The 18,400-nt window shown below is 34.3% G+C and overlaps 3 protein-coding genes across 4 annotated transcripts; 2 read left to right on the plus strand and 1 right to left on the minus strand.

The window, feature by feature from the left end:
* The first annotated feature begins 752 nt into the window (after positions 1-752).
* LOC114729010 (transcription factor MYB4) lies at positions 753-15,934 on the plus strand. Of its 2 annotated transcripts, XM_028915951.1 has the most exons (5): positions 753-893; positions 1,011-1,140; positions 1,278-1,983; positions 8,139-8,154; positions 15,914-15,934. In XM_028915951.1, exons 1-3 carry the CDS (start codon positions 761-763, stop codon positions 1,978-1,980), a joined length of 966 nt encoding a protein of 321 aa, XP_028771784.1. In that variant the 5' UTR covers positions 753-760; the 3' UTR covers positions 1,981-1,983; positions 8,139-8,154; positions 15,914-15,934. The 2 variants fall into 2 exon arrangements, with proteins under 2 accessions (XP_028771784.1, XP_028771783.1); XM_028915950.1 differs by lacking the exons at positions 8,139-8,154; positions 15,914-15,934 and having other exon boundaries at positions 1,278-2,170.
* On the plus strand, positions 12,127-14,730 carry LOC114729011 (cytochrome P450 72A15-like). The gene is made up of 5 exons (XM_028915952.1): positions 12,127-12,403; positions 12,762-12,982; positions 13,083-13,327; positions 13,410-13,785; positions 13,922-14,730. Exons 1-5 carry the CDS (start codon positions 12,127-12,129, stop codon positions 14,345-14,347), a joined length of 1,545 nt encoding a protein of 514 aa, XP_028771785.1. The 3' UTR covers positions 14,348-14,730.
* Positions 15,331-17,692, minus strand: LOC114729013 (uncharacterized). Its single transcript, XM_028915953.1, has 10 exons — positions 17,634-17,692; positions 17,486-17,541; positions 17,343-17,400; positions 17,212-17,251; positions 16,671-16,784; positions 16,540-16,571; positions 16,346-16,406; positions 15,994-16,085; positions 15,659-15,895; positions 15,331-15,480 (listed from the first exon to the last, which is right to left on the minus strand). The coding sequence occupies exons 1-10, from the start codon at positions 17,676-17,678 to the stop codon at positions 15,331-15,333; spliced, it is 885 nt and encodes a 294-aa protein (XP_028771786.1). The 5' UTR covers positions 17,679-17,692.
* Positions 17,693-18,400: the final 708 nt, after the last annotated feature.

Here is an 18,400-nt window from a genome sequence, read left to right on the forward strand (position 1 = left end):
ATTACAATAACAATGATTACGTAAAATCAAAATTAACAATACCAGTTAGAATATATTTTAGAAGTGAAAATTGGGAATTGAGATGTGATAGAAATTCATCTGCCGATTGATGTGGAGGATTTTGGATGTTCTATAATTTATATCTTGAAAAGCTTCTAAGGGTCTCGGATCATATATTTATCTCTATCTATAGAATGTTATATAAGAAGATGAGAGGCAGAGACACGAGAGACTTGATCGTAACTTCACAGTGCGGGGCCATTGAAAATGAGTGTAATTGAGAGCAAACTAGTAACCAAAAATAATTTGATGAAGGATTAAATAACTGATCGATAAATAATTCGTATTGCATTTTGCAATATAAACTAGATCTCATACTTCGTATTAAAAGTACATAGTGTCATTTTTTTGATGCTGATGGATTAGTTTAAGTAATTCATATTGTGAACCCCATGAAGTATAAAGAACAGGACAAGAGCATGTGTTATGGATAATAATAAAAATAAGAAATGAAAAAGAAAGAAAAAAAAAATTGGTCCCAAAATGCACCCGCATCCGTCCACTTTGCCATGTGGATGATTAAAGCCACATATTTCTGGAGCTAACACAAAAGCGACGTGAATAAATAAGAGCGAAGCGAGATTCTTTGTAATTGTAATTGGAAACGTGACATTATTATTGGGACCGCGGTGGCCACTGAGGGGCCTATAAGAAGGCCTCTCTACCCTGCGACCCATTTGGCACAAAAAGAGAGAGAGAGATGGGGAGAAGCCCTTGCTGCACCAAGGAGGGCTTGAACAGAGGTGCCTGGACTGCTCACGAAGACAAGATCCTCAGAGACTACATTTCTGTGCACGGTGAAGGCCGGTGGCGCAACCTCCCCAAACGAGCAGGTCGGTCGGTCGGTCCCTTCATCATCACTTCGTTCCCTTCATATATATATTTACCCCACTCTTCTTATGTCTGTAATTTGCTCATGGTCTTGTCTGTTTTTGATAATCCTCGTGCAGGTTTGAAAAGATGTGGCAAAAGTTGCAGACTCCGATGGCTCAACTATCTCAGACCAGATATTAAGAGGGGTAACATCACCCCTGACGAAGAAGAGCTCATCGTCCGCCTTCACAAGCTCTTGGGAAACAGGTCCGTTTTCATCATTTTCTCTCCATGTATATCCTCTTCTTCATTCTGCAAAACAAAACATATCTCCATGTGGTGGATCCATGTTCATATATTTTCTTTCATTTCCTTTCTCTGATTATGATCTTCTCATTCCGCAGATGGTCGCTGATAGCGGGGAGGCTTCCAGGGCGAACAGACAATGAAATAAAGAATTACTGGAACACTAACTTAGGAAAGAAAGTGAAACATCATTGTCACCAAAACAATGCTGCCTCCCCTGGTAGACTCTCTGCTCACCATCAGGCCGACAGAGCTTCCAAGAATCATAATCCTGCGAATCTCAAGCCCAAATCAAACTCCCTGCCTTCTCCGGATGTTGTCCGTACAAAAGCCGCCAAGTGTTCGAAGGTGATCATCACCCCCCGTCCCCCTTCTTCCAGGCAATTCTTGCAGATGACCAAGTCTGAAGCAGAGCCGCTTCCGCAGGGTGATGTTGCGGCGGCGGCTGCCTGCAACCGGACGACGGAGTTACTCGGCGGAGATGATAATCACGCGTTGCTGTCGTCCGGCGCGGTGATGGATCATCATTATCAGGAGCCGCCGTCTGCGGATATGCTGGTGAATTTCAACGCGGGAGAGATCTGCTTGTCGGACTTCCTAAACTCGGATTTCTCAGAAATGTGCGACTTCAGTAACAACAGCGTCGACGGCTTGTCCCCATCATCCGACGAACCCTTCGTGTTCTCCGACGAAATTCTGAGAGATTGGACGCAGAGCAACGTGGAAGACACAAGTGTGGCCAATAATCTTCACTCTTTCACATCCTTCCTTGAATCCAGTGAGGGATGGCTGGCAGGGTAATTAACCAAGGCTTCAGAAAAGAAATGTAGATTACTGACTACCAATAAGCAAGCTAAGTTAGCTTTTTCTCTGCTGATCAGATGAATTAACGTGGGTGTCAGTCAGACTCAGAGGGGCTTAACTACAAAGTTAGGACTTTGTACTGGATCTGAGTTGTGAAATATATTTCTATAAAACGCAGGGTTTGGTACTTAATTAAATCTCCGGCTTCTCTACAGAGTCCAGATCGCTATGTCACGCCAAAAACTACTTACTTAGTTACAACCTTATATTTAATAATGAAAAATAGCTCAAAGCTAAGACCGAGCGTGGTTGTTTTATTTGCTGAGAAGTAGTGGAATATTGCAGCAATCTGCCGTTGTGGAGTGGACAAGACTGGACTTACTGTTAAGAACTGGGGGGAAATATTTTTACTAAAAGTTATCTTTGTCATAAACTAATGTGTTTCGTTAAAAAAATTGGATGGTTTTGACCAAAAATTGTCTTTGCGTTAGTTTGATCAAAGCTAAAATTCAATGCAATATTCCAAACACGTATTAGATTATTATTATTATTATTATAAATGTAACTAAATTCAACGTTATATACAGGTTTAAATTGAGACAAAGTAAAAGCAGAACAATGAGAGATGGTTATATTATATCTTCTTTACAATAATATTTCTATTCAAAATATTAAACGACAATAAATTGGGGTAGGGAGCCCAATCCATGCTCATAATGAGCATTCAACCATTTAGATTGATTTAGTGAGTTCATATTCAATTTAGATTTTTTGTTTTAATAACTAAATAATTTAAAATAAAGATAATTACAATTGTCATTTCTAGAAAAATAATTTATCATTGAAATTTGTTTGTTTATATATTTGTAAAATATATAGTGAATAGTGATTTGCAAAATATCATGCCTGAGGTTAAATGCCGATGTTATTGATAAGTTGGAGAGCGATTTTTTTTATTTATACATTTGTAAACCATGTTATTAAATTTTTAACATCTATATACAATTTCAGTATTCATCTATATATTATTGTCTAGTTATTTTCTTAAAATATATATACATTAAAGGGTTAATTAATCCGCAAGTCCTTATAGTTTCAACGAATTTTGAATCAGGTCCCTATAGTTTTTTTTCTTTTTATCAGGTCCTTATACTTTTACCTTTTTTAATTAGGTCCTTGTATTTATTTTTCTTTTAATTAAGTCCTTATAATTTCACTAAATTTTTAATCAGGTCCATGTAGTTTTAATTTTTATTTATTAATTAAATATAAGCTTAATTAAATAGATTAATACTGAAATATTAAATATTAATAATTAAATTAAATTAATAATTATGTAATAAAAATTAATAGAATTAATTAATTCAGGAAAATTTTTTAGAACAATTATTTTTTTGCTGAAAAAATTAAAATCATTACAATAATTCAATATCTTTAGAATATTATTGTTTATAAACTAATATTAAATAATATATACTATTTTATGTTTATATAATAGTACTATTAGAATTTATAAAATAAAGAATAAAAATTCAGGGACTTAATTAAAAATAAGGTGAACTTATAAAGACTTGATAAAAAGAAAAATAAATACAATGACCTAATTAAAAACAGGTGAAAGTATAAGGATCTGATAAAAAGAAAAAAAACTATAAGGACCTGATTCAAAATTCGTTGAAACTATAAGGACCTGTGGATTAATTATCCCTTTTAGTTTTAATGAAATATGTCACAAGTGATCGAGGCGGAATGCAAAAGTGAAAAGGAAAATTGTGGGGACAAATGAGGAAAAAGAAAAGGCAAGGAAAGAAAAATAGCATATGTATGGGAAGGGATGACGGGGTTTTAAGGGCATGTTTGGTCTGAGGGGAAGGAGGGGAGGGAGGGATAGGGGAGGGGAGGGGAGGTTTCATCCTCACCTTGTTTGGTTTGATTAAAAAGGAGAGGAGGGGAGGGTATTTAATGATCCCTTGTTTGGTTCAAAGAGGGGAGGGGAGGGATAGTAATAATCAATTTACCATTTTACCCTTACATATTAGTTTATGTTTTTTATTGATATATTATATAAATTAATTTACATCTTAATTTAAATCATATAATTTAATAAAAATTCAGTCTTATCATGTTAATATGTGTATTAAAAAATTGGTACAGTAATTTTTTATTCTAATTAATATAATAATATATTTAAAATAATCAAATTAACAAATTTTATATGCTCTAAGAAAAATGAAATTTTATTTTCTTTAGGCTATCTTTTTTTCCAGCTTTAAAATATATTTAATAAATAATATATTTATAAAAAAATTAATTTTATAATATTATAATTTTTTATTTAAATAATTTTTTATTTTTAAATAATTTTTAAATAATTTTTAATTATAATAATGTATATATTTTTTATTTTTTTACTTAGAATAATATATTTTTTATTTGAAATAAATATTATAATAATATATTTTATGGGTAGAAGTGGAATATTAAAAAAACTACAAGGGCATAATGGTCCAAAATTTTGGTTCCCCTTCAAAATTTTTAACCAAATGAGGGGAGGGGCTCCCCTCCCCTCCCCTCCCCTCTAACCAAACACACCCTAAAGGAAATAAAAGGGTCAAAAAGTGTGGACCCCAAGGTGCGAGGAAGACAAATCTAGCGGCGTAATCTGGGCTGGAAAATGTCCTAATCATGTCATCATGGAAATGCAAGAAAGGAATGATTTTGCCTACGTGGAAGCCCGGCTTTTTAAAATTTTTTTTTTATGTTATAATAAGATTTTAATTCAATTCATTTTTTTGATATTTATTATGCTTTAAATTAATTTATCTAACTGGCAAAACCCACACATAATATAACCCAACACGTTGATATTTTAGTGAGTGCAGGTGACATTTATTATAATTAATTAATTAATTTTTAGAATTTTTTAATCTAGTGATTAAAAATTGGAGTGTGATTTATAAAAATCAATTTATATAGAGGGAAAAACAAAGAGGCAAGGGCGATGAAATGAAAAAAGAACACAAATGAAGCAGCCCCATTGGGTGCCTGAGAGTGAAACCCCTGAAGTGCTATTCACGGATCCCCCAATTCTTTACCGTTTTGCGGTGCACGGGGGGAGGAGTCCCTTCCGTTTCTCATTTCTTTTCTTCCTCCTTCACACTTCACACATTGGAGCCTACGTGTAACTTTCACAATCTTTGATTCAAAGGTGAAATCCTATGCACCAACAATGACATTATTTCTTTTCTGCTCTTTTTTTTTGTTCCTGCGAGAGAAATTCAGGGACGACTTCTTTAAGATTGGTGTCTGGCTAGTTGGAGATCATATCAATCCATGTTCCAAATTCATTAACTCTATCTCTCCATTTTTTTTAGAGGAAAATTATCAAAGATAAAGCATGGACGGGTAGCTAGTTTGTAGTCTATTCTTCTTGTTTCAGACGGATTTGAAACAGAAGTTCTCCGTGGAAGGATCTTCATTCTTTCTGTTTTTTTTGCCTTTGGATGCAGGAAATTGTTTTCATTAAAAAAAAAACACACACATTTGAGATTTTTTTGTTTTGGGGACAGATTGCTACTCAAGAAGCCATATGTCTCCTCTTTCAGCACAAACAAACAAGAACGTTACCATCACAACTGAGCTGAGCCCCCTCTGCTACTTTCTTTTTTCTTTCCTGCGTTTGTTACCCCTCCATCTTCTCAAACAGTGCTGCTCCGGTGACCGGTCATAGATATATCAAGGCGCATAAAGATATTCATTTTTTTGATGACACTGATCGGACATTAGCTACGTGGCTTGCGTCACGTGTGCCTGCGAGTGTATCGTGGACACACACACACATGTATAATGTATGTATATGTATATCCAAATGTATTGATTGCATAATAAGCGGACGAAATCCAAGCCACGAGAGATTTTGGTTTCAATCTTACGTTGTCAAAGGATTCAAATATAGTACTACTTTTTATGCTAATTATAAGATTTCCTTTCTATATAATTAGGACTTGAAGGTAGTAGTTAGGTAAGAATTCTATCATCAGCTGAAAATCTATGAATTTTTTTGTTCCATTCTGGGCCACATTAGTGGTATCATTTTGTTCTTATATACTATCTCTTATTCTTAATGTAAGAGCCAGTTGACTGATTTAAATAGATTAAAAAAATTAGTTAAATTAGTTATTTATAATAAATAGGTGGTGTATTTTCTAAAATTTTCTTACTAATTAAGTGTATTGGCTAGAACTACCATAATTACAAGGATTATCTTGAAAAAAAATAGATAAATATAAGAGACAAAATAAATTCAGATTTTATATTTAGGATCAAAATAAAAATCAAATAAATTTTTATACTACCTTCGGTCCTTAATATAAGACCTTGTTTAAATTTTATTTTGATCCTAAATATAAGACCCCCAATCTATTTTTTCTCTCATATTTATATATTTTTTCCAAGATAGTCATTCTAACAATGATAATTCCAGCCAACACACTTAATTAACAAAAATATTTTAGAAAAAATAACACCTATTTATTACAAATAACTAATTTAATTTTTTTAAATTAGTTAACAAACTCTTATAATTAGGACTAGAAGTAGTATTAATGTACTCCCTCCGTTCCTTATTATAAGAGACATTTGATGCTTATGGCATGTTCTTATATATAAGAGACACTTAAAAGTTGTCTCTATTTTTTTGTATTGATTTTCTATTTTACTCCTATTTATTTTGCCTCCAACTCATACTCTCTCTCCCTCCCACTTCTCTATCTTTTAATAATTTAATTGTTCTCTCTCATACCCTCTCTCCTTATTAATGAAGGCATTGTTGGAAAAAATATTATACTTTTTACACGTTAATTGTCCTCAACTAATTTTAATTGTTTTTTAATCAATATAATTTGGTTATTTATTTCTTATAATAAAAAAAGGAGGGAGTAGTATTAAGGACCGAGCATATTTTGGGATTTAAATAAGTGAAAAAAAACAAAAGTCAAAAGAATTATAAAGAAAAGAAGGGAGGCACAAGTTCAAAAGACAGAGGTTTTTTGGGGGAGGTGGGGACCGGGTTTGACAAAGAGAGGGGCAGACGACAATAGGACCCCACCCCACGTGACGTTCTCTTCCCCGTGGGCCCCTCCGCCGCCTGCCCCACTCTCCCCTTATTTATTAATTTTTTTTTACCAATATTAATTATTATTATTATTTCACACCTGCGCACCTCCTTCCCTCCTCCTCTTCGCTGAGTTGTCGGTTATAAATGTGACACGTGTTTCCCTTCACTTCACGTGACTTGCCTTTTCATTTGTTTTTTAAACCCCAATTGTTTTTATTGTTAATGTTTTTGTATTTAATTCTTTTGGTCTAAAACCTCAATAGATGGCAAGAAAAATTGATCACTCAGACATAAACATTTTATTTTTTTTATATGATTTGATAATAAAATTTTGAATTTTAATCTAGTGGTGTTTCCGGGTGCTGAAGATAGCACGTGGAGACTGGAGAACGGCCTCTTCAACAGGGAGCCAGTCGACCAGCAACCCTTTCTTCTCAGTTGGATTAACCTTTAAATTTCATATCAACAATCTCATTCATTATTTTAAAAAAAATCTTATTATATGCTTCTCCTTTTTTAATGATTAAATTATTTATTTAAGATTTACACGGTAATTTTTCTTGGCTTATTTCGGTTGGGCTGAGGAGGATGCTTATGAACAACAAAATCTAATTTTTATCCTGAAATATTGAGAGTAAATAGTACATCTCTCTTAGCTTAATTAATTTGTCACGTATAAATTTAAATTTCTAACCACTTACGCTAATTAATCTGAATTGACTAATTTTTCTAAGACTGGCATATGAATTATTTATTTTATTCCTCTTTCTTTTTCTGCCAAAATTCCTCATTTTGATCTCTCAATGTGAAAGCTGTTTTTACTTTATACTCGTACACGAACAAACTTCAATTATGTGAAGCCATCAAAAGCCTACCCTGAGACTAGGCAAATTAATGTCCCTTACGCTGGTTATTCGTTATTATTATTGCCATGGTCCCCTAAAGATTATGGGCTTTGATTTGATTTGACATTGAAATAGTTCATAAAAACTGATTAATTTTGGTTTTCAATATGGAACGTCCGTCCATAAGCATGATTATTAACGCCGAGTGATAATGAATTACTTCCCCCGATTTATATATTCAGTAAAAAATCTAGAGAAACAGGCATGCAGTGTTCACGTTTTCCCGATCTTGCCCCTTTCCCATTTATTGTTAGTTATACTTAGAATTTTAATTATTTCATTCTGTCATTTAATTACTTGCTTTCAATTTCAACATGGCACTTAATTCAAGTCATATACTACATGAACTGGTTACCTGTTATTGGAAAAAGAGAGAGAGAGGATTAGTTATCTTTATTATATGAGAATGCATGTCAGATCACTAACATGTGACTTGCGGATTCAAATCCTGGAAACAACATTTTTTTTTTTTCATATGGGTAAAGGCAGGATACATCTAAAGGGAGCTTTAAGCAGCGAAGTGCGAGGGAGTATGAAAATGGTAAGTTGGTGAGTGAAATCACATATGAGTTAGAATAAGGAGGAGTTAAAGAATTAGGAATGGAATGTGTTGAAAATAGGGAGTCTTGTGGGGCATGCAGGGAAAACAGAGAGGGAGGTGGATGGATAGGCTGATGAATTTATTAGTGATAAGAAGGGACAGGTAGGGTTTTGGGAAGGGGGGGTCATAATAGTAATAATAATTCACTGTGAAAGGGAAAAGGCAGAGTCTAGATAAGAAAAGGAATACGAGAGCACAGAGAGAGGGACCAAGAAGGAAAAAAAATGTAAGAGGGGGCTTCAATTGGGAGTATATACATACTTATGGATGGTGAAATGAAAGAGGCAGAGTACAGCACCAAACATACTTCTTCTTGCTTCTTCAGACTTCCCAATTAATCTCTGATGACATTTCATGAACTTCATTTTGCGGGATGACAGCTGGTCTTGCTTTTTTTTTTTTTTCTTTTTTAAATGTGAAAAAAGACTTTCTTTTCTTTTGGTCTTTGGGGACCACGGGCACAATTTCCAATCACTTCAACTTGGATTTTCCATCGCATCCTGTAGCAATTTTTTTTCTGGGCAAAATCAATATAAAATTTCGTTAAAAAATAATACTCCGACTGTGCTTGATATGGGATTTAATTAGAGAATTAATATTGATCCTATATGTAAGATACATTTCATATATTTCTTAATTTTTTTAAATTAACCATATTAATATTTTCTAACAATAATCAAGTAAAAAATAGAAAGAGAAAATTAAGAAAGATACTTAAAGTATTTTGGAAAAAAATATGTCATCATAACTAATTTTGACTATATGAAAATAAAATTTTTTAATAGTCAACAATAATTAAATTCAGGCAAAAGTGAACTGAGTTCAACTGTTCCTGCTTATTCAATTAAAGTCTTACAAACTACTATTTCTGGCCTTCTACTGTATCTGGTTGGTACATGGAGCTGTTTAACGTACTTAATTTGTTTAAATTTGTTCAAATGCTTGCATAGCTCACCCTATTTATAGCTCTTAGTTACTGAAAAAACGTCGTCCCTTTCCCTATTTTACAACCTCAATATAAATGCCATTCTTCAAGTTTGATTCTTTGGATTCTGCAGAGTATAATTGTGGCCCATTTTGAGTCCTCTCATACGGCCACTCTGTCCCATTTGTGTCCTGTGATACCCCCTCGCAATCCTCCTCATAAATAGGTGTGCGTGTGTGTGTGTGTGGAGACTTCTAGGCTGCATCCCCTTTGGACTTTGGTTGCCAACCGCTAAGCATTTTTAGGTCCTATCATATTTAAAAGCTTTAATTTTTTTTTAATTGATTGATTGTGGCCCTTTTATAAGCTACTCCCTCCGTTCCTTATTATAAGAGACATTTGATACTTATAGCATGTTCCTATATATAAGAGACACTTAAAAGTTGTCTCTACTTTTTTGTGTTGATTTCCTATTTTACCCATATTTATTGTCTCCAATTCACACTCTCTCTCCCTCCCACTTCTCTTTCTTTCAATAATTTAATTGTTCTCTCTCCTGCTCTCTCTCCTTATTAATGAGGGTATTTTTGGAAAAAAAGATTATATTTTTTACACATTGATTGTTCTTAACTAATTTTAACTTCTTTTTTTATCAACGTAATTCGGTTATTCGTCTCTTATAATAAGGAACGGAGGGAGTAATAGTTAGGAGATGTCTAAATATTTAACGTATTTTTTCATTTTAATTATTAATAAATTATCTGTCTTTTTTATATCGTTTTCTCGTTCATTCTCTAATCATTTTTTCACTCATTTTGGTTGTATTTTTTTTATTGAGAAACTAGTGTCTAAAGTTATGTGAACTTGGCTCAAATTTTCTACTGTTCCCAAATATTATTATGATATCAATGACCTGTGATTACTGTATCAGCCACATATTATCTATTGAGAACTGAACTATCCTCGACTATAGATTACAGAATTGATTCTTTAATTGAAAAAATACAGGACCTTAACCTAAGTTGATTCCTAAATATAATTAACTTTGTCTCCCAAATTTATAATTTTATTTTTAAAATGTTCCTATTGATTGCAATGAGTTTCAATCAAGAGGTGATTTTTCACTGTATATGATCAAAGAAGGATAATTTAGAAAAGTAAAAGCACATTTATTATAAATAATCAACTTAAATAATTTTTTTAATATTCTCAAATTAGTTATTGAGCTCCTGGTTTAAGGATGGAAGGTAGGATTTTCTTTTGTTTTTTTTTTTAACTCTAATGAATTAGATTATATTTGTTTCCATCTGCAAACTCGAAGAAAGATATCTTGCTACAAAACGACACCTGCACAAATAAACTGGATCCCTTGTAAAAGGGCTTCACGTGTTTGGGCCCCCAGTTAAAATAGCCTCAGAGTACCAAAGCCCGTTTATCGAAAGAGGCCCAAGAGACCAAGTTACAGGGCCCATTCTTAATAGAGCCTCACCCTTCAAATGCAAAAATATTGTTCCATGATACTATCTCTCTTTTTTTTGGGGGCCTGATCCATGATCCTATCAATTATTACTTTTAGTTTTTAATATAAAAGCTAGTTGACTAATTTGAATATGTTAAAAATAATTAATTAAGTTAATTATTTGTAATAAATAGAGGTTGTCTTCCTTAAAATATCATTGCTAATCATATGTATTAGTTAGAACTACCATGTGATTCAGAACTATCATGGAATGAAACATTTAATATGTACAACTACTATAAGAATTACCTTGAAAAAAAATATAAAAGACAAAATACATTACGATTTTATATTTAGGACTAAATTAAAAATCAAACTAACTTTTATATTAATGATTGGAGATAGTATTTATTTATTTAGTATCGCTCAGTTTTCAAAAGTCACTTAAGGATTAATCAATTCAAAGTGAACATGATGGGATCGCATGAGTATAAAGCTCTTTTAGCAACAATTTTCTCCATACACAAAACTATGCTTGAGAAAAACAAATGCTGAACAACCTGAACCAATTATTATTGATAAAATTATTTTTTTAAAAAAAAATTAAAAGATCAACAATCAGTTTTTGCAGTCGTAGCGGGAAAAAACTGGGCCTCTTCCTAAATAACGAAAAAAAAAAAAACCATCCTCTCCAATTTTTTTCAAAGTCAAACTTCCTGTATCCACTTGGCTAAATTGGCATCTTTCTTTCGTTGTTACTTCATCATACTTGTCCTTCACGCACAAGTAATCTTTTTTCACGGATAACAAAAAATAGTAAGCATCAACAACTTATTACATTATACAAAATTCAAAGGGCTGAAGTTGACCATGGATGATTTAAAATTAGGATATGATTCGAATGTCTGATTTGATAGCCTCTTAACTAAAATAAAACATAAAATTTCAACCTTTCCGAAAAATTGTAAAGATTGTTTCTAGAGACGCTTCGCCTTCTTCTCCAAGATAAACCAAGCTTTGATTAAAAAACAAACGGATTTCGACTTTATATTAAATTATCTGATACACAGTCGAACTCTCTAGTATAAATTTCATGGTTTAAGAGTTATCAAGCGTCAGACATCCTTACTTCTAAACATGGATGACACAGTGCTATATCCACTACTGCTAGCTTTGCTGGGTCTGCTCTATTATGGGGTCCTGAGGGGCTTAAATTCCATTTGGTGGCAACCCAAACTGTTACAGAGGCACTTAAAGCAACAAGGAATTATGGGTACCGCTTACAGGCCTCTGATTGGAGACATGAAAGAGTATGTGAAGCTCATAACTGAAGCTTGGTCCAAACCTATGAATCTAGACCACAATATTGTTTCCAGAGTTGATCCCTTCACTCTAAAGAATGTGCAGAAATATGGTAACTTTGTCCTGCCTTATGCTCCTTGCTCATTTTAGTTTCCTTATATTCATTTTACGGAGTTTGAAATTGTAATTAATCAGTGTGAGTGTTTATGTAAATCTCACAAGTAGTGTGATAGAAAGGCATAACGATGACAATAATTCCACCAGAAAAGCTAGAGTTTATTCAAATCTCCCATTAACTGAGTATGCGAAGAAACTGTATGTACAAAAGGCCAATGAAAACAAAGAAATCGAACCAATGAGAAGCAGACATGCATGGTGCGAGAATCTATTTTACGAGGTTCATTTACGAGTCTATATTTATCAGATTAGCATGTTTTTCCCATATGTTTTGCATATTTTGAATTCCTCAGGGAAGATATCAATGTTTTGGTCTGGGAAAAGTCCAAGGTTGATCATCAAGGATCCAAAGCTGATGACTGAGGTGTTGTCTAATAAGCTAGGCCATTTTGGAAAGCCTCCATTGAATCCAAACATTCTCATCTTAACTAGGGGATTGACATCTTTAGAAGGTGATATTTGGGCAAGACGCAGAAGAATTCTTAATCCTGCATTCCACCTAGAGCGATTGAAGGTACCATTTTGATAATCATCTTCCTGGGCAAAATCTACGAGAAATAAACTATTCTCCTGACATGAGGAGTGTTTTTGAATGTCTGGTTTTTTCGTGAAAGGGTATGTTACCAGTATTCTCAACCAGTTGTAGCAGTACGATAGAAAGATGGCAGAACATGACTAATCTTGAAGGAAAATGTGACATTGATGTCTGGCCGGAACTTCAAAAGCTTACTGCCGATGTTATTTCTCAGACAGCATTTGGTAGTAACTATGAAGAAGGGGAGCGTATTTTCAAACTTCTGAACGAACTCGTGATTCTGGTTCTCGAAGCCATGCAGACTTTATACCTTCCTGGATTCAGGTTCATGTCTATTTTCTTTACTCTGTTTCCATTTTCACTGAAACTGGCTAACTAAGCTTGGATCACATGTCCATCACTTTAGGTTTATCCCAACAAAGAAAAACCGGAGAAGAAAAGAGCTAGACAGAGAGATCAGATCAATGTTAAGAGATTTGATACAGAGGAAGAAGCATTCCATGAGACATGGGCAGTCCAGAAACGATGACTTACTAGGTCAGCTTCTGCGACCAATCACAGAGAACAATGGGCACAATGATGGTCGGATGACAGAGGAAGATGTAGTAGAGGAGTGCAAGCAGTTTTACCTTGCTGGCTACGAGACAACCTCAAGCTGGTTGACATGGACAATGATAGTACTAGCCATACACCCAGATTGGCAAGAAAAGGCAAGGAAGGAGGCCCTACAAATTGGTCAGGAGCAGGAATTGGACTACAAAACCATAACAAACTTCAAAATAGTAAGTATTTCAAAAAGACATACCTTGATTCCTTAGCATGTCGCAGCTGATACAGTTCTTACTTGATACATATTAAATTGGGTTAGAAAGGTGCATTTCTTGACCAAACATTTCTAAAAACATCATCTTTCTGCAGATAAACATGATACTTCACGAAGTTTTGAGGTTATATCCACCTGTGATTGCTCTGTATCAGCATACATACAAGGAAACTAAAATAGGACACATCACCCTTCCCGCTGGAGTTGATCTTACACTGCCTATTTTGCTACTAAATCACGATCCTGAAATTTGGGGTGATGATGCAGATGAGTTTAAACCACAGAGATTCTCTGAAGGAGTCTACAGGGCAAGTAACGATCAGCTAGGGTTCTTTCCTTTTGGTTGGGGACAAAGGACCTGTATTGGTCAAAATTTTGCCATGCTAGAAGCTAAGATGGCTTTAGCTAAGATTTTACGGCATTTCTCATGGGAGCTCTCTCCTTCTTACGTTCATGCTCCTTACACAGTTATGACTCTTCAACCACAACATGGAGCTCAAATCACATTGCATCAGCTCTGACACGCAAGTTGTTATTTGCACTTCCATGCAGTGAATAAAGCCCTGGCATCGGACCATGTAGTGAATAAAGAAGGGAGAATTACTGTATCGTCCTAAGAAAAGAATATATTCACTAAAAAGTTCTATAACAACTGAGCAGGTTTTAAGTACAAGTTTCAGTGTAGAAAATACTAATTAGTTTTAGCCGTTCATTTGTTATTAGAACTTTTTAATAATTATATTTGCTCCGTGACCTCATAATAATTCTCCCACTAAAAAATATGTTTGTTTTCCCTCGGATTGATATATGCATTTGGAGTTTAAATTTGCTTGTTAAGTTATGACTGAAATCTAAATCTTCCTCGTACAGAAGACAATGCCAAGGTCGGTCTTGAATTGAAGCCTCTCTGCTGTTAGTACAATGCATCTTATGTTTTTCTTCGCTCGAGCCGATGGTCATCAAATAAGTAGCTATTGAATAATTGAAATCATACACTTAATGCCAATGAAGGCTAGATATTCGGCTCGTATCCCAGATCAAAAGAAACCAGAGACGCATTTCTGAAACATAAGAGATTCTTTTTTTTTTTTGGGGCCTGAAAACATAAGAGATTCTATCCAATGTTCCCAAAACATCAGAAGCGCTGAAAAAACTGATGTTTTGTTAGTTATCATTTTGAATTACTTCAGGAAGAAATGAGAAAAGCAGATCCTCAATCCATAAATTTCAGTCGCTTCTTAATGTGAGAAATTCACGCCGGTAATACCCGGGGAACAAGGAATCTCAAAAGTAAGAATCACAGAAAGAGATCCCATCTTGTTCTTTTGCTCGAGTATGCCATGAATTCCTGTGCAACCTCTTTTCTTTTGTTCAATCTAAGACATAAGTTCAAAATTTTTCTCACTTCTCTTCATTTTTCGGAATAAATAAGTAAATCAATCAGAATTTCTTCAAAGGAAAAAAAAGAAGAAGAACAAACTATATCAGAAACGTATTGAATTCATCACAAATCAGCCACACTCTCTAATATGGCGTCTACGTCTGGAGTTATAATAACATGTTTGCTGATTTCCCCGACAGTGCAACAATTTTTCTCAGCAGAATTGACCACAACAGCATCTTGGGCAAACACACACTCCATGCCAGAGGAAATCTGCAACCATTTGGGAATAACACACAAAATTAAGTTCAAAGAGATCATCACATCAGTTCACTTGAAAGGAATGGAAATTTCAAGAGTGATAACGCAATTATGGGTTTTGCACGTGACTGAACACCTAATGCAAACTTGGATCTACTCCTCTAATTTAGCTTCCGGATGCAATACTTACATCATGCAGAGTATCACCAAGCTTCAGCTTTACTGCACCACTCCTGTATACGAGCAGTTTACCTAACAATCCAGATGGTAAATCGTCCAGATTACACGGCCTTTCCACAGGTCTGGCCCCTACAGGCTTTTTGGAGCTTGAAGGTGCGTCTTGGTCTCCTGCAGTAGCTGATTGTTTGATCATAGGCAAAATTTGTGGCAACCGAACCAAAAACAAACTTGCCTCTGGATTCTCCTCCTACCAGCAAGTTACTCAGAACATTAATATTTACGATAAATAAATTGACCTAGAATATAAAGAAATGATTATTTTTGTCCTGATTTCAGATTATTTACCAATAGTCCAAGCTCTGTTGCTGGATTTGATGAATTTTCATCATAAGCTGAGGATTCTGCAGCCTCCCCAAATTCCTCCTCATCAAGAAGTTCTATTACATCATTGCAAATGAAAGACAATTGATATTGCATAAAACAAAATGCCTTCGAAATAACTAAAACAAATCCTCAACTCTGACAGAACAAAAATCATGTTCACAGTTAACAAAACATGAAATGGACCAGAAGTCTACAACATTTATACTTCTGTAGCAGGCTGACAAGTCGAGACGTTGACATCAATGACTATGGTATAAAAATTTCCTTACATTACTTTGGTCAACTTTTCTCTCGAGCTTTTCTTGGAATATACCTGGGTTTCCCAAATAGGGCCTCCTTAAAGGAAGAGTAACTGGATAATAACTGTAATAGTCCTGCAGCAAAGTCCTCAAAGCTTAACTCAAAGAAGAACAAGCACGCACAAATGTGCCTCCAAATATACACATGCAGGAAACAGATAAATACGCGAATACAATATCCTTTTTATTTGACTCAGAGTGTGCTTACCCATGGTTCTTGGTATTCTTTCTCTCTTACACCTGTGGTAAAAGAATCCCAGAAAAACTGTTATTACAGAGACAATGCGGGGATCCAATAGGCCTGAAGGGATATGAAAGACTGCCTGGATTGCAACGTACCACCGAAGGCTGAACTCTGAGAACTTCCACTTAGACTTCCACCCCAGGGAGTGCCATATGATTTGATTGAAGCTGATGCACCTCCAACACCAAAAGCAATTTGCGAAGCTGACACTGCCAAAAAATAAAAGATGAACAACTAAGTTTTAGAAAACAAAATCAAAAGAATAATGCCTACATTGATGAAAACTTCACCTTGCAAAGCATCATTCACTTTGACTTTTGAGATTTCTATGTCTTAAGTGATAAGGGATCAATAAACCAGAGACACAAAGCATTTAAATTGTGACTTGAACTTCACTTTTGATGTGTAACGAATCTACAAAGGTACCTAATAAAACAAATTTCTGATTCATTTACTCCGATTAAACAGAAGTATAGAGTCTATTTGACAGTGAAGTTGTCATGAACCAAAAGAAGGATTAATCGTAGGCTTAACATGGTAAGAAATTGATAACAGAAAACCAGCCTCAGCTCGATACAATGAAATTACATAAAATGGATCAGAGATCTAATAACAGAATGAAGAAACAGACTAAACCTTTTTTCTCAACCTTAGGCTTTGCTCTCATTGAACTCTCCTGCAAAAAATGAAGAAATTTTCAACAAGGCATAACAGAGTGAAAAAGAAAATTGAATTAGGAAAACTAATGAAAACGAAAGTACAAATACATTAAAACGGCGCAGCAAGTCCCTGGCCTGAACAGCATCCGCATCATCAACAACTTCACTAATGAAACAACCCAGTTAGGAGCAGAGCAGTCAAGAGGATAATTAAATTGAGATGTGTCACTAAATAACAAAATGTCACAAACGTTTTAACTTCAGCCTTTGGCACTCGACGAGGAGGAGCTTTCGGTGCAAATTTTACCTGCAACAGTTCAAGTTATTCATAAAATATCCAAAGAGCACAACAAAACAATAACAAATGAAGAGTTGAATAATAAACGCATTCAAAACTACCTTCCTTGGAGCAGGAGGTTTGCCTTTTGAAACGTCTGAATCCATAAGAATATTTTTTGATCCTTGACAAAAGTAAAAGAAACATCAGGCAAATGTTATATTGCATAAGCCTGAAAACACAATGATTGATCAAGGACAAGTGAGAAGCTAACATTGGTGTTGATGTATCAGATCATTGACTCAAATCAAATACATTACTAACGGTTACGACTAACAAGCTCGTCTATGGTTATTTCAAGCGTGCTATTTTGAAGTGAAAATCCGAACCAATGCACGATACCATACCGGTTCGCACTAGACGCAGACGGTGGATATTTCTCCTCTGGCCTACTAAAGTGAGCGTGCAGTGTTGAAGGAAATTGTCAAAAACCCTACACGACGTGAGAGCAAAAATAGCGCACGTAGTCTACAAGCCTGAAACTTGGCAGAACCGACGCTTTGGGTTCTTAAGTAGATGGTGGGCTTTGCTGATTGACTTCAGACGCCATGAATTCTAGGTTAACTTTGCATATATCAACCATATTTTATAAAGTCAATGAAAAAATTTAAAACAATCTAATTAACACCAATATAAAATACTATAAAATTAAAATTAAAAATCTATCTTTGATATTTGATATGTTAATATATTTATAAAAAGAAGATACATGGTCATATGTAATTAGAAAACTTAATATAATGAATATAGTCTCTAAAATATTATATATGTAATATAATTCTATTTATGATATAAAAATTCACATATATTTGAATTATTATCTTAACAT

Source organism: Neltuma alba, unplaced genomic scaffold (assembly GCF_004799145.2).
Source record: "Neltuma alba isolate B1F8T4 unplaced genomic scaffold, ASM479914v2 tig00012596_pilon, whole genome shotgun sequence".
In the NCBI taxonomy this organism is placed as follows: Eukaryota; Viridiplantae; Streptophyta; class Magnoliopsida; order Fabales; family Fabaceae; genus Neltuma; species Neltuma alba.

Bases quoted from the DNA above. Each gene is read 5' to 3' on its own strand.
- LOC114729010 (XM_028915951.1), top strand. From the start codon at position 761: ATGGGGAGAAGCCCTTGCTGCACCAAGGAGGGCTTGAACAGAGGTGCC. The intron at 894-1,010 runs GTCGGTCGGTCG...ATCCTCGTGCAG, and splicing joins CAACCTCCCCAAACGAGCAG to GTTTGAAAAGATGTGGCAAA. The intron at 1,141-1,277 runs GTCCGTTTTCAT...CTCATTCCGCAG, and splicing joins CACAAGCTCTTGGGAAACAG to ATGGTCGCTGATAGCGGGGA.
- LOC114729011 (XM_028915952.1), top strand. From the start codon at position 12,127: ATGGATGACACAGTGCTATATCCACTACTGCTAGCTTTGCTGGGTCTG. The intron at 12,404-12,761 runs GTAACTTTGTCC...TGAATTCCTCAG, and splicing joins AAAGAATGTGCAGAAATATG to GGAAGATATCAATGTTTTGG. The intron at 13,786-13,921 runs GTAAGTATTTCA...ATCTTTCTGCAG, and splicing joins CCATAACAAACTTCAAAATA to ATAAACATGATACTTCACGA.
- LOC114729013 (XM_028915953.1), bottom strand. From the start codon at position 17,678: ATGGATTCAGACGTTTCAAAAGGCAAACCTCCTGCTCCAAGGAAG. The intron at 15,896-15,993 runs GTAAATAATCTG...ACTTGCTGGTAG, and splicing joins CAACAGAGCTTGGACTATTG to GAGGAGAATCCAGAGGCAAG. The intron at 15,481-15,658 runs GTAAGTATTGCA...AAATGGTTGCAG, and splicing joins TTGGTGATACTCTGCATGAT to ATTTCCTCTGGCATGGAGTG.